The 16251-nt window shown below is 39.8% G+C and overlaps 1 protein-coding gene across 4 annotated transcripts in view; it reads right to left on the minus strand.

Annotated features, from left to right (window-relative positions):
* Positions 1-1241: 1241 nt before the first annotated feature.
* myocd (myocardin) overlaps positions 1242-16251 on the minus strand; it is a 54174-nt gene continuing 39164 nt past the window's right edge. For 2 of the 4 annotated variants that reach the window (XM_061233263.1, XM_061233262.1), the window contains exons 6-14: positions 13420-13595; positions 9915-10043; positions 9301-9563; positions 8634-8787; positions 7284-8276; positions 6914-7057; positions 6268-6393; positions 5759-5816; positions 1242-5331 (exon numbers count right to left, since the gene is read on the minus strand). In XM_061233263.1, the coding sequence (XP_061089247.1) occupies positions 4769-5331; positions 5759-5816; positions 6268-6393; positions 6914-7057; positions 7284-8276; positions 8634-8787; positions 9301-9563; positions 9915-10043; positions 13420-13595 (2606 nt within the window). In that variant the 3' untranslated portion in view covers positions 1242-4768. The remainder of the gene's footprint in view (positions 5332-5758; positions 5817-6267; positions 6394-6913; positions 7058-7283; positions 8277-8633; positions 8788-9300; positions 9564-9914; positions 10044-13419; positions 13596-16251) is intronic. The other 2 variants (XM_061233266.1, XM_061233265.1) reach the window with 2 other exon arrangements.

Raw genomic sequence — 16251 nt, forward strand, 5'->3', positions numbered from 1 at the left:
TTATATTGATCTAATTTTTTTTTTTATAAACTGTAATGATTCCAGTGAAATGCAGATGGCAGTACAGGCTTTGAGAACATCACAAGTGTAATTGTATTCTTTGACATTGTGTTTGAATACTGTACTCTTTCCATCGGGGACAAAACTGCCTCATTTGTTCATTGTAATAGTTAAAAGCAAAAGTAGATTTTCCACTTTAATTTGGGCATGTTTGTTCCTTATTGGGTGATCCATTTGGACTTACCTCCCTTTTTATTCATAGTCCCCTCATGTTAGCGGTGCAAATTAATTGGACGACAAGGTATTTCCTTGACAAACTCAAGGTGTTTGAAAAGAACAAAGTGTCAACATTATGATTAACTTAATATTTTGGACAGATTTATTTTGTAATATATTATTTATAAACATATTTTAGGACTCGGTTTGAGGAAAACCTATGATGATGATTAAAATCTGTAGGAATACTGGTCTTAAATTGTAATTTGAAATTACCCTTTGAAAAACACAGGATTGCTTATTTTGGGATCACCCGTTGTGCTTGCTCATCAGCTGAAGCAATGCACTGTCACAGAGATTAGTTGTGTGTGTTAAGTAGATATGTTTTCATAATAATGATCTTCAGGACTTTAGAACAAAAGCAAAATTGATTACAATTTTGTATTTAAAGCTGTCAAAATCCCACTAAACGATCCATGTTCTGCATACAAATATTTTTTTGTACAGATATTGATAAAATGCATGTATCATTTAGAAATTATAGGGATCCCATTCAGCAGTCATTTCTCCAAGAAATACTTCAGAGTTTTAAAATCTCATTGAAAGATTTGGAAAATGTGAGACATGTATGGCCATCTTCTGAATCTGGCTCTCAATCAGATGAAGTAGCTACTTTTATGAAATGGATACAATGTGCATTTAGCCTTTTACTGTTTGTTGCCTGGGGAAATACTTGCAATTAATGCGATGCTACTGGTATGTTCAGGGTTGTGTCATTGCTATTAACTAACTCGAAAACAACACTTGGCTATAAAACAGACTGAAAAGTATAACATGCAGTACTAAAATGTTAGCTATTTAGCCTCAGTGCTTTTTTCAGTTGTGTTAAATATATTCTGCCCAACCTGATGGAGAAAAGAGCATATTCTGAAAGATTAGTTGATCTTCAACATTTCCCTACATTTCTGTGGGTGTATATACATCATTTATATTGGACATTGATACTCAAGAAATTACTCTCCATATGGAAATAAAATTGTGTTTAATTTATTGTCTTTTCATCTACAGTAATACAGTGGTGTAGACAAATACTGAGGATGTTTACATTCATAAACAGTTCAGTGGCCAAGCAACAAGAAAGCTTTCTGTCAGATTTAATCCTTGGTTCATCTCAATATAATGTAACCTTGTTCTCACAACAACTTATTACAAGGTATATTGTCTGCAAGGGTATATCAGATGTGATTTCTTGTAAGGCAAGAAATCTCAGTTGATATTTTCATTACATTATTGGATACAAAGGGGATGTTCTTTGGTTCAGAATAAGCAGATTAGTTGAATGTGTATCAGTAGAAGCAACAATACATTGTGACTTAAAAGTGCCTCAGTAAAGCTGCTCTATCCTGCTCTGCCTCTTTGAAGTAAAAGGGTGAAGTGATTGTACTTTTAATTGGACTTTTTAATGAATTTGTGTAAATAAAACATAGAACTGGCAAATATAGCCTAACTGGGTGTGGTAGTGACATTTAGAAAAAAAATATTCACAGGCCTGTTCAAAATCACAAAATACACTCATAACTGTATTATAGTTTTAGCCTCAAAACATGTACTGTAAGCTACGAGTTTGCTCCCATTGCAAACAGTCACTATCTGAATCATGAAATATGACATTTACCCCAAGGCATCCTTAATTCTCTGGGATTTACAAACCTCAAGGAAAAAAATGAAACTCAAAAGGGTTGGTCATTTTTAAGAGATTTGTTCTGAATGTATGATTTTTAAACCTATAAAGAACTGTACCATAACCAAGCCATATACCAAATACCAAAGCACCTATGATACTTTGTTTAAACAAGAAAACATAACCTACTGCATATAACCATATTGTTTCATGACTTTTTCTTTAAACCTTTCAATCATGGCACTTTTTAAAATATTGTATAGATGCATTCATTGTTATGTAACACATTGTTCTTATTTAAGTAGAGACTTATTTTTGAATGCATTACAGATATCACAGATGTCTGCATCGGTAAAAGTTTAATTTGCATACAGGTCAAAGGCACTTATTAAAAATGAGAAAATGTCCCTTTTCCTTGTGTTGATGAAAGTGAATATTTGAAAAAGCCTTCGATTAGAATACATACCGGTAATCTACTGTATACTGTACTTACAGTTCCAACATTATGAAATGCAGCTATAACAGCAATGAATACATATCCTCAGGAGCACCTAATCAGTTGACACCATGAAAATGTTAAGGGTAAAATACTTCACAGCTTTTGGTCCAACTGACAAACTACATGTACATGTAGTCCATTCAGCACATTAGAGATGTATACTAATATAAAGTTAATAGCTGTAATGGCTTTAGTATGGTATTTTGTGAGTGAAAGATGTATACATTTAAATTTGCAAAGGCTTGCAGATGGAAAGCTGTGAGACTTGGTCGATGATGCATCAATGAATACATCCTAGGTTTCCTAGTTAACATTTTCCATCGGTGAAACTATTTATGGTGGATGTCAAGACACAATACACAATTCTCACTGCGCTTGCATGATCTGCTCGTGCAAAGCTTCTGTGTGGTTTTACCATTATTGTCAATTTGTGACATGTTCTATCTGTGATGATGAGAACGATAATAGATACGCATTTGGACCAAATTGCTGGGTGACTGCTATTTCTTTGCTTTCCCATGGATAACGTGATCACATCATTTTCACGTCTAAATAGTCTTTCATTTTTATTAACAAGTTGACTAATAGTGTTATGCTGCATATAACCCCCTTAACAATGGAAATCATTCCAGCTTAAATGATTTCATAATGTTATCTGGCGGTAAATGAAACCATTTAGTTGTCACATAGTACCAACTACTTCAGGGAGTTTGCATGCCATTGAATTTAATTGACAAAAACAAAAACATAGAGTGATTGACATTAGAAGTGCAGGTAAGGCTGGCAAAGCTTTTGAACAAGAAACCTGATTTTTAGAAAAATATACTCTATAAATAATTGATTTTGTATGTCTATAAATGTACGGTTTTCAAGTGAGCCTTTCAGAATAAATGTGGGAGGGGGGATTAAAATGACAGGATTTGGGTTTTGAATATCACCAATACTCCAATTTTTCACAAAGGAATGTCACATAAATACTAATATAGAAAATAATAAATACATCTGAGAAGTCCTTTCTTATAAGATACTTGGCTAAAACAAGAGGGAGAACTAGTCAGTATCAAATGTAAAAATCACATTAAATCTGTAGACAAAATTTGATCCCAGGAAGTAAAGGCGGACACAATTCGAGGAGATCCAGGTACAATTAAAGGCATTTAAAATGTCTTTAAATTGACATACAGGATAAGACCAATGAATCATATGTAATGGCAGTAAGTCATTCTGTCATTCCACACAGTTTGACAAAGAACTCCATCTCCCTACTTTGATTTAACTGTGATCTCTTTTGGTCTGCTTCAACACATTTTAATTTGCTACACATGGCAAATTTCATTCAAACTAATGACTTTTCAGTGGAAATAAAAAAAACCTCATCCCTAAATATTTTTGAATGTTTTGGCAACTGGTGACCCGAATACTTAACTCTGAATTTTCCTCTGTCCATTTTATTTCTACAGATTTTACATTGTGATAATATTGCCTGTTTTTTTTTTTTTCTAGAACCGTGAGAATACAAAAAGCTCAGTGTTGATAAAATATGTGTTTTCTATACACTTTAGTCCAACTGCAGTGTAGCAAATAAATATATTCAAGCTTCAAGCAAAAAGGGAATAAAAAAGTGATAAAATACTTTCATGGAAGGGCAATTAAAATGCTATTCCTTCAAATAAACATGAAAATACCAAGTGTGACAACTTTTTCTACACTACTCAGTGTGCAATGTGAACATTCTTGTATTTACAAAGTACAAGAGTATCATTTGTATATTGAGAATTCAGCTGAAGTGCTCGGTCTCACCTTGCTAAATAAAATGCAACTAACTTGTCTAATAGGTTTTTTTTGTTGTTTGTTTTTTTTTTACAAATATCAGTAATAAGCTATTTACAAATGGTTGATGCTTAAAAAAAACTTAATATCATTGAAAATATGTATTTCTATTGCCAATACAAAGACCAAAATAAAGACTTCATCTTTTCAGTTTTAAGTTCTTGCTTCCAGTAAAATACATGCATTCTTTCATAATACTGAAGTGTGGCTTTTCAAGTTTTGTTTGTCCAAAACTAATTGCATAGTGAGCGTACTATGTTTATTGCAACTGTGCACAGTTATCCTGTGTAAGCTTATTTTCATTTTTGCATCATTCTGACAATCTTTTAAAATGCATATAAATGTTTATATAACTTCAAACTGCCAATCTGTGCATCATGTCCAGAGAAGGCAAAGATTGTCGAAAAGGCACCTGATGTCGTTCTATGCAAGTATTTATAAGTTTTATAAAACAACATCAGGCATGTAAAGTAAAAATATATTTGTGATTGTAAAATATTTCTGTGGGTGGTTGCTCTGTGTTGGTGCTTGGGGCTTCATGTTCACCACTGCTCTAAGTGAAGGTCCATGGCTGAGTTCAAGTTGATGTCTGAAACGTCCAGGAATTCCGTGTTGAAGATGCTGGGTCCAGCCGGGGGGATGGAGCTGAACCCGGTGGCGGAGCTTGGAGGGGTGAGATCCAGCCACTCCATGGTTTCCCATGGTGACTCTGTGAAGGCCATACTCAGCCCCTGGCCCTCATTGGCTGGAGAGACCCTGGCATCCATTGGGGACAGAGGCGTGCCCATCATTTCACGGTTGTTGAGCAGTTTTTCCTGGCGGGCAGCTGTGAATCCTTCCCCTGTGTCCTCCAGCTGCCCTTCCTCGGGGGCCATTTTGTGGATGGCGATCTCGCCTATTCTGCCCATGGGACCGTTCAACAAGGCCTCCAGGTGGTGGTCCCCACTGCTGGTGCCGTGTTCGTAGGAGAGCTGGGATGGGGACAAGTGCTCATAGTGCCTGTGGAATTTGGGGACCGGTAGGCTGGAGCTTCCTGAAGAAACTGTAATGTGAGGCACAACTTTGGTTACACAGGGCCTGTCTTCTTTGGCGTTAGCTGGAATTTCTTGAAAAGAAGGGGGAAAAACATCACAGCACAAGATATGATTTAATGTCCAAGAAGGAGTGAAATCTGGATGTGCTTAAGTTTGAAAAAAGAATCCCTGCGTCAAAAGTGCTGTAGGTAAGCGGGAAAGCACCCCCTTTCGGCTGTCGAGCCCAAACTGTTTTCATTTATGAATTTATGAAGCAATAATTCATGCACCATAGAGACCCAAAGATGACTTAATCGTAAAGAAATGCTGTCATGCCTCATAACAATGAGGTTTGCATCTCAACATTTATATTATTCAGTGCCAGTAATTAGACTACCTTTTTAAAAAGCAACATTATTTGCTTGATAATTTGTTTTGCATGATACATGTTACTGTACCAGTATGCACATAAACTGCTGGATTATAATGTCATTATAATATCCTTTAGGTTATACTCACCTCCACTTTCAATTAGCACATCAAGAAGTTCATCCATCTGCTGGCTTCTAGTCAATTGCTGAAATTTGAATAAGTTGTTACTAGAGTACATTTGAAAAAAAAGAAAACAGGTTAAGCACAGAGCTTAACATCAAGCGAAATATTCACATATATTTTGATGTTACTCTTCCCATTAAAATTAATTTAGCTAAAAGTTCATTTTAATTTAATTTAAAGTTCAGGATGTAGTAGCATGCGCACCATATTGGCATCATAGCATTAGCATTTCACAGGTCACCAGATATGACTAAAATGGATGTAAATCAATAACACAAGCTTGGTTGAAGTCTGAACCTGTATCATGGATTACTACAGAAGAGGAGCAGGAGTGGAATGCAGGTGGAAGAAACAGAATGAGCAGTGCGGGGAGGTAAAGCTGAAAACATTCCAGGCCAGCCTCAAGTCACAGGACTCTAATGAAGAAACGAGCATCTGCTTTTCTGGCTAGTTTTGCGCTGAATTTAGTTTACCTGCTTTACTGCATCTTCATAGCAGGGGGGCCGTTTAATCTTTGATGCAGAATCTGAGCTACAGCAGGTAGCAGAGGAGATGGGAAACTTTTGACCCACGTGCCTGGGAGAGTGTAATAGTGCCATCTACATGAGGAAATAGATTAAAGAAGTTACGTTTATGTTTTTTGCTCAAAAAAGGGAACTTAAAAGGAGCCTGAAAGCTGCCATAGGTGTCTGTGACTAGTATGATTTTTTTTTAAATTGAGAATGTGCCCTTGTATCTGTACACAGATTTGATCCATTCATTTTGTAGTTTCCATGGGCTTTCTATGACTACTTTTTTCACATTCTTGCTGCCTGATAACAGGAAACAGCAGAATAACAGAGAGAAGGAAAGGTAGACTGTGCATCTGGAGAATTTCAGCTGGAAGGCTCCAAAGATTGAAGCCATTTCAGAAGTAAAATATGTTTACAGTAATCCACCCCAACAGATTTAGGAAAAGGTGCTTAATTCAAGAAAAGCAGAAAACAGTGAAAACAGTGATGGAAGTTATACTTCCCTGGGCAAATATTATTGGTGTAGATGAAGATTAGAAGAATGAATTATGTCTGCTAATAGTAGCTACGTGCTTGTTTCTCAGGGCAGTGTTTTATTGGAACATACCTTGTGTTGCATGTTTGAGTTCTTTGCTTTGGGGTGATCTCTGTGGTGAAAGGCACTGCTGGCAGGGCTGGGGAACAGGGACTGTAAGCTCCGCTGTTCAGAGTAGGAGCAGTTCACAGGCTGCCCAAGGTTCTTCTGCTGGCCCTGTAAATCGTGCATTTTCTCAGTTTTAATTGTAAGATCACAAATTGTCAGTCATAACTGCTGAATTACATCCATACCCAGATTATTATGAAATGAAAATATCTCAAAAGGCTACTCAGCCATATGTGGAATTTATCAGCTTCTCTAGTACAGCTAATAACAGTAATAATGAGTACCAGTGCTGTGACATCCTAGAACCTTAAACTGAGATGTTATTGCTGGTTACCTGTGCCTGTGGCCTGCTGCTGGTCTGCAGGGGAGAGTGGCTCCGGTTCTCTGCAGTGAGAGAGGCTGAGGAGCCGGGCAGCAGGTAGGGGTTGTGGGGGGAGGAGGGCAGGCTGCTGTGCTGAGGGCTTCCAGCCTTGGGGATGGGGGAGTGTTGAGGGGAGCACTGGGGGCTGAGGAAGGCAGACAGCGTGGAGGGGCTGCCTCCGACCGAGGGGTCCATGCAGCGAGGGCCCGCCAGCCCGGACAGGTGGCCCAGGCCCTCCATGCAGCTGCTGGGGGAGCTCTTCAGCTGCTTGCAGGAGAGGGGGCAGCTGGAGGCCACGTGCTCCTGCTTGATGGACACGCCGAAGAAGTGCTGCTGGGCCGGAGGCTGCAGGTGCAGCGGGTGCTTCGGGGAGGCCTGCAGGTGGCGCTGCTGCTGCGGAGAGGCCTGGAGGTCCTGCTGGCTGTGCTTCCTCTTGTGCAGCTGCATCTTCAGCTCCTCCACCTGCCGCTGCTCCTGGTGCAGCTTCCAGGTCAGCTCCTCGATCACCTTCTGCTTCTCCACCAGCATCTTGTCCTTCTCCGCGTCCGGGCCCTCGGCCTCCCCGTGCAGGCAGCCCCCGGTCAGGCCGGCCGCCAGCCCCTCGTCTGCGCTCAGGTGGGCCGGGGAGGGCTGCAGGCCGAACTGGGGGGAGGACATGGTGACGTCGCTGAAGCTGTCGGGCAGGGACCCGCTGACCGATAAGTCGGAAGAGGCGGGTGAAATGGGCGGGGTGGAGCTGGTGCTGCAGAAGGGGTAGAATCCGCCACCCCCCGCGGAGCCTGAAGACTGGTAGGATGACAGAGAGCCGGTGGGGGTCACCGGAAAGGTCACTGTTGTGATGTCACCGGAGCTGGACGGTGGACTCGCATTGGGGTCCTTGAAGGGCCTCAGCCTCTCTATGAGGGCTGTTTTAGTGCCAGATACAGGAAGGCCTCGTATCCTCAGCTGCTGTCTCAGCTCAGACACCTGCGAGGGGCACATCACATATCACTGCATCAGAAACAGCTACACAAAATTACACAAAATCATAAATACATCAGAACATCTATCCATAGTTTATAAAATGTTGAAAGCACTTCAATTCTCTATTTGCAGTACATCCTTGTACAAAAAATGTGCTTGTAAATTTGATGATTTATGGAAACCATATACTATAATGGAAAGAAGCTTAAGTTTTAAAGGCTTGCGACCTTCTGATGACCTAGCATCTGTAGATGATATAAATACAATTGAAATCTCCTGCAAGCTTCTGGCTTAGAAGTATATTACTAATATTACTACTAATATAAATACATTCCAAATTATATTCCAAATTGAACATACTTTAAGATCATCCAGATTAGAGGGTAAGGGTCCTGGCTTTATTGGCGAAATGCTGCTTTGCCCAGAAAAAGTTGTCTTCACAGGTGATGAGGAACTACTGGTCACGGTGCTTGTGGAAGCATTTGAATTCCTTGCAAGTTGTTCAGTGGACTGCCTAGAGTTTATGCAACAAAACAATATTTACTTGACAACATATTTAGCCAGAACAACCTCTCGTCTCTGTATTAAGGTTAAAAATAAATAAAGATAAACTGCAGTTCATCTCTCAAGTATGGTAAATGTTTTTGAGAGCTGCTTAAAACAGCTGCTTAAAGCAGAAAATAATTTGCTGTCAAAAAGTTGCTACAAAGTAGGAAAAAAGGACTGAAAATATAACATTCCTACTGTAAACTTTAAAAACTGCAAGCTGCTACTGCACAGTACACACACTAGTGCTCTAGAAAATAAAAATGACTAACAAAATATTTTACTAAAAAGAACAAACATAAAATGATCCTTGAACAGATCCCTTGAACACACAAAACATACAAATCGCAACATATTCTAAGCTATTCTAGTTGGCCTCCCTCCATATTTCACCAACTGCCCGGGTCAGGGAAGTGGCTCAGGGAAATGGCTCATGCCCCATAGATGTGGGAGAGGGGCTTGCCGGGCGTATGCGACTCACTTGTGTGGCAGTGAGTGCAGGGGCTGGAAGCTGAAGCTCTGCTGTCTCTGCTGGGTGCTGTGGTGGTGCTTCTGCTGGCTGAGAATCTGCAGCTGCAGGAACAGCTGCTGCTGCTGGAGGAGGCGGGCGTAGGCCGAGTCCATCGGGGGAGGGGACTTCTCCGCCTTCTGGTCCGGCGGAATGTACTGGTGGTACTTCAGCTTCTTCACCTTGGGCTTCGTGTCCTTCAGCTTTTTATGGCGGTTTTTATCCGATGATTTCGACTGCTCCATCAACAGGACCGTACGTGCGACAAACGACAGATGTTAATAATAATTATGACCATATGCGGCGGACGAAACTGCTACTTATGTCGTATATTGCATGCTATACATGAAGTGATAACCAGAAGCTAGACACTCATGTATGGTATGCAATATATAATATAATTGCCGACGAGTCTCATATTGAACAAAAAATAATTCTTGTTGATAGAATAACTGAAAATAGACTTGGCTCTCTCCCACATTCATTTAAAGCCCCTTCTTTATTAAACAAAGCTAATTAAACTACAATGTGTATGATTCACTTGTTGTATTATTGTATTACACCAGTGTATGTTAACTACTCCTTACCTTGACAACTGCAGGAACAGGTACCGGTGGGCTCAGTTGGTTGCTGTTCATCATAGGCTGGCTTTCTTCTTGGCTTGTTTGATTATTAGGGGAAGCAATATGGCCATTCATCTCCCTGTTTTGAAATCCCTGGAAAATAATAAAAGTGTGGATTACCACTATTAGTCAGTGAGCAAATATTGGTCAATAAAAATAAACTCACAGACGTTCCACTTAATTCTGTTACTTGTTTCCAAAGTAAATGTCAGAATGAAACTTTTACACATTCTTGCTGTTTTTTATTGTTAACATTTTAAGGATTAGTATAGGCTATTTGATGAAAGTAAATCAGCCCAATAAACATAATGCAGAAAATCTACACATAAAACGACCATGGAATTTTACCCAAAAAACTTCTATTCTTCCACTTTTCCTTTGGCAAAAAAATATCACTAAGGCCCTTCCCCAACATGATTGTGGTGCAGAAGAATCCATCAATCAGGTAAACATCAAAGACCTTGATAAGGAACTCAAATTTAAGCCTTATTTCATTGCTTTAATTGAAGTCAGATGCTTAAGAAAGTCTCAGAAACAGTATTGCAGGCTTTACTTTGTCCAAGGGTTCAGTGTTATTTCTCAGTTGGCACTGAGGAAATGGGCTTAGGAGACATGTGGATTCACTTGCTCCATTGCATTTCATCCCAGACACGTGTGACGCCAATAATAGGTTAGCAGTCTCGTGCCACTGGTACTCACACGATGAACAATACTTTGGAATGTTTAGAGCCATGCTGGAAAATAAGAGCCCAGCACCAAATCCACTCTGTAACAAAGGCACTGGCATGCAGGGGTCAGGTATGAGCCAAGGACCTGTCACATTCAGGTTAACGGTCATACAAGAGCTGTTGCAGAACACTGCAGTTCTCTTAATAGCCACAGGGGGCAGACCTCACCTACTCTTCTGAGTCACCACACCACCTTCAGATGACATTTTTAAAAACATGTAACTCAGTGCCTACTTCTCAATAAATATTATCCATGGCTCAGATTTCTGAAAACACATGTTGCATGTCAGCACAGGGAAAATAATGATGATTGATAAGCTCCTTTGACATCACTGGGGACCAGCATGCACTCATGTTAGTGGGCACCTGAAGCATCTGCCTGCCTCTACAGTATAATAACACTTTATTTACATTCAAAAGTCTATTAATATTTCAAGACAAATGACTGCTGAACTGAATTGTTTATTCAATATTTCAGTGAAGCCCAAAAAATTAAATACCTCCAGGGAATGATTTGAGTAACTGTTAAATTGGTAGTGAATAGCTTGCTTTAAAAACAAATCAATCACTGTCAAATTAATATAGTGCTACCATTGAAACAGAAAGCATGACTGTCTTATGCTGAGAAATAAATAGTGTAGCAGACATATATCTTTCGAGTTACAGCAATTTATTTATTTTCAATTAATTAACTTAAAGGGAAATTGCACCATACAATGAAATATTTACTTGTAGATTAGCTGTCCTGTCAAAATGTCAAATGAGCTCTCAGTCAGCTCTGTACCTGTAGCAAGTGCAGAGATACAGCCCCAAACTATGCTCCAGGTACTTGCTTTACTAAACCAGTGTTGTTCATATCTTTCCCGAAATAGATAAACTCGAAGGTGGTACAAGGAGCTATTCATAAATTCAAATGAGCTGTCCCACTAGTATTTATCAAAAATGAGTAAGGGTAGAGGTGTATGTCATTATGATGCATACCTCAACCAAAATGTGCCGATATCTTTTTATGTATTGCTTTGACCAGCCACACAGAGAGAATTAATAATTTATGCCTTTATCTGTTAAATTAGCTAGATGCTTGTTTGCAGTGGAATTCCCTTTAACGTAAACCTTGTGAAACCATTTTTTGTTGGACAGTACTGGACTACTGGAATGACAGCTGAATACCGATGGTTTATGCAATATAAAAAACCTAAAGTGTACTGAGAACAGTGCTGTTATGTATTATGTTATAAAGTTATGTGGTCTGGAAAAAAATGTATTTTGCCATGCAAATCTTGAACTATATCCCATGGGCCAACAACCCATCTATAATCATAGGTTATTATGAATTCTCAAAATAAAATAGTCATGGGTCCTACAATCATGAACAAAATAAAATATGATCTCACTGTCTTTTCTTTATAAACTAAATGCTTAAAGGATTACTGTTCACAGCTTTTGTCAACAACTTGCAGGCAACATATGTATAAGCCAATGAGTAATTGTAAAAAAATCTGCCCACATATGAAGCCATAATTCAGTTGCTTACAGTTGGTTATGCCAGTAAAATGGCAACTTATCCACCAACCCAGCTCTAAGTATCTTGATTTTATTCCAAAACATGGCTATAAGAATTCCATTAATATATGCATAAATATGTGTTCAGTATTGTACAGAATGTCCAGTACTACACTGGATTATGTAATATATCTACCCATATTTAATATGTAAGAGATGTTGTGTCAAATAACATATTATCGGCAGACGCAATACTAGTAAATTCTCGATCCTAACTTTTTTCCTTCTGTTTGGAGTGTAATGTAATCAAAAAGTTCATTCTACCTCATTTCAAATATAAACAATGATAAACAAGGGGTGTGTTTGGTAAATGGGAGAACCACATATGTGTCTAAAAATGGCTTCACGCCAATTTTTGGTATGGAAAGGAATAGTTAACAAGAAACAATGGCCAAAGCATATATTGGCATAAATAATCACCTTAACAAAGCTGGGGACAAACTAATGATTTATATGAGATAAACAATGCAATGTGTGAACCATTTAGGTTTAGCTAAGTTACTTATATTTACGTAACTACAGTAGCATCATTCAACTTGGGAATGATTAGAAAAATTCCAGAATACAAGTCATGGCTTCAGTAAAATCATCCTTTTGCTGGTTTAAATTATTCTTCATTATGCCATGTAATTTATGAGAGGATTTCAACGTGAATTTGATCTATAGTAACAGGAAAATTATTGCTTTTCTGTATGATGCCAGACACTTCCCAGCATTTAAAAGCCGAAATGAAATGAGTTCCTGCCAAGGAAAACATGGATTGCAGACCATAAAACAACTTCACACAGCGCTCATACGGCATGAGTACAGACATGCTGACAACTTGAGAATGAAGTCAGAGGAAAAGACACTGCGCATGCGTGAGCATGTTGGCCAGCCCGTATCAATTTGAACTTTGGTATGATTTGATGTGAAGCTACAAGCTACAACTGGTTTTGTATGAAGGCTATAATGACAAATAGAGCCACAAGGATTGTACACATTTAACAAGAAATAATATGCTTGAGATCATTGTCCAGATAAAAGAAGATTGATTTAATCAACGATTAACTATTGTGTATGAGTATGTATATGTACAAATGTATGAGGCAGTACAGGTCTCTGGAGTCAGACAATGTTTTTGCCTTGCCCTGCACACTGAAATGTGAAATGTAAAGGGGGCTGGTCATGCATCATACCTGTCTGCTACTGGTTAATGCTGGGGAAGAGGAGTCACTGCTCTTAGCCTCTGACGAAGAGCACACAGAGCCCTGGGACTCATTGCTGTGGGGCTGCTCAGGGGACAGGCTGTCACTGCTGCTGTCCTCCTCAAACGCATACGAGTCCTCCTGCTTGGGGAACTTGCCGTGGTTCACTACACAGACAGAGGACACACAGTGCTGTACTGAATTTGCAGCCCCCTTACGACACACACACCAACACACATTAAAATACTTGTATTAGTATTAGGTAAAACAAGCATGCACGTCTGTTTTAGTAAGGCTTGTAAATATACTACAAATTCTCAGCCAAGTAACATTAGCAGATGCATTGAGAATATTAACGCTTTGTCTGAGCTTTTGTGTCTGTGTGTGCGTGCGTGTGTGCCTGCGAGCGTGTTTGATGTTTGAGCATGCGTGTGTGAGTGTGTGTTTTTGTGTGGAATGCAGTTACAGTTTGCATACTGCACAAGGACTTTATCATAACAACGGTCTAATGATGGGATTAAGAATTGGCTTGTTTGTCACTTGCACCTAGTTGAGCACTCAGCCCTGGAAGGGCCACAGTGCAGCGCAGGAGGACTGTCAGAGAACACTTGAGTACGGAAGGGCCCTGATAAGCAGAGCACCGAGATGCAGCACTATCAGAACAAGTCAAATTCAGGGGTCACAGAGGGGGTAGGGGGTGGAGCATGTGACCTGCCAGAAACAGACCCTGCTTTTAATCATGAGAGCCAGACATTCAGCTAAGCATTCAGCTACACATTCAGCTACATATTCAGCTACACATTCAGCCACATGTTCAGCCACGCATTCAGCCACACGTTCAGCCACACATTCAGCCACATGTTCAGCCACGCATTCAGCCACACGTTCAGCCACACATTCAGCCACATGTTCAGCTACACATTCAGCTACACGTTCAACCACACATTCAGCCACACGTTCAGCCACACATTCAGCCACACGTTCAGCCACACATTCAGCCACATGTTCAGCCACACATTCAGCCACATGTTCAGCCACACGTTCAGCCACACTTTCAGCTACACATTCAGCTACATGTTCAACCAAACGTTTAGCCGCATGTTCAGATACAACTTCAGCCACACATTCAGCCAAATGTTCAGCTACACATTCAACCACACGTTCAGCCACACGTTCAGATACAACATTCAGCCACATGTTCAGCTACACAATCGGTCACATGTTTAGCCACACATTCAGCCACATGTTCAGCTACACGTTCAGCCACACGTTCAGCCACACATTCAGATATGCATTCAGCCACACGCTCAGCCACACATTCAGCTCCACAGTCAGCCACACGTTCAGCCACACGTTCAGCTACACATTCAGCTACACGTTCAACCACACATTCAGCTACATGTTCAGCTACACATTCAGCCACACATTCAGTCACACGTTCAGCTCCACGTTGAGCTACACGTTCAGCTACATGTTCAGCTACAGGTTCAGCCACAGCTTTGGTAAATGACGACGCCGTGTTGCTCATAAACTGCAGGGCCGTCAGGACACTGTCATTTCCTCCACCTGTTCATTCTGTTCTCATTCACACTGGCACCTGACCACAAGCTGTCTGCTCTTTGTCATTTTAGGTCATTTAGAGGACTTATTCCGAGGGGGATATAATACAGGGAGCCATTATATAATGTCACATTTTAAAATAAAGGATTTCCACATTACAGTATTGAAATGTCAAAAAATATTCTGTATTATTCAGCCTTGTCCAGGAGAGCTAAAAGATGTTTTTAGAACTTTCAAAAGGACTCATTTATTCAACAGTCTTCTTAGGTTATACTATGAAATAAACAAAGTCCATACAATTAGGAGCCAAATTCATAGGTGGCTATTACCTAATAAATAAAGTTATCAAAAAAAGCCAAATACCAAAAGTTTTTCCAAAAGAAATTGATGGCCAGCAATGGTAGCTGACCAAATCTTTGCTGCCACCTCCCCACCCAAAGCCAGGCCCTCTCAGCTGACCAGAAGGACAGACAGCTGTGTGACAGCACAGTCATGTCAAACACCTTTGTAGGTGGTTCAGCAATGCCATATAAATCATGAGAAGTCAAAACACAGAGAAACAGAGGGGAGCGTTCAATTGATCTGGAGAAAGGCGCGGTTCTAAATACAGCTGCTGTTTATCTCAATAAAACATGTTCTGGTTTGTACGTCGGTCAAGTAAACTAACAAAGCTAACCTTAGGTCAGTCTTGTGCAACACTCTTTAACAAATGTAAACAAGTATGAACACACAAACGGGGGAAACCTCGGCAGAAAGAAGTTAATAGTGCATGTGTTTCAACCCAACAATTCTGCAATAAATTGCATAAAGAAGATGCAGGTGGACATTTGAATCCACCATTTATAGGAAATGTTTAGAAGGTTCCTCTTTATTTTTGGCATTGCAATACAATTGTTATGTCTTTTTGCTTTGAACTGTGTTGTCATTGGAATATACACTCAGTGAGCACTTTATTAGGTATTTATTAGACTTATTTCTTTTACTTATTGGCCTTCTGCTGCTGTAGCCTGTCCACTTAAAAGGTTTGACGCGTTGTATGCTCTTCTGCATACCGCTGTGGTATTGTGTGGTTATTTATGTTACCGTCACGTTCCTGTCAATCTGCCTGATAGGCTGATTAGATAATCACACGAATAAGTAAATGTACAGGTGTTCCTAATAAAGTGCTCAGTGAGTGTATACAAGAGCACCAGTAGTTATGCAGTAACCTCATGTCACTCATAATGTCAGTAAATATTTTGTACTTAACCGATCCAAAAAACA

Source organism: Conger conger, chromosome 2 (genome assembly GCF_963514075.1).
Source record: "Conger conger chromosome 2, fConCon1.1, whole genome shotgun sequence".
Lineage (NCBI taxonomy): Eukaryota > Metazoa > Chordata > Actinopteri > Anguilliformes > Congridae > Conger > Conger conger.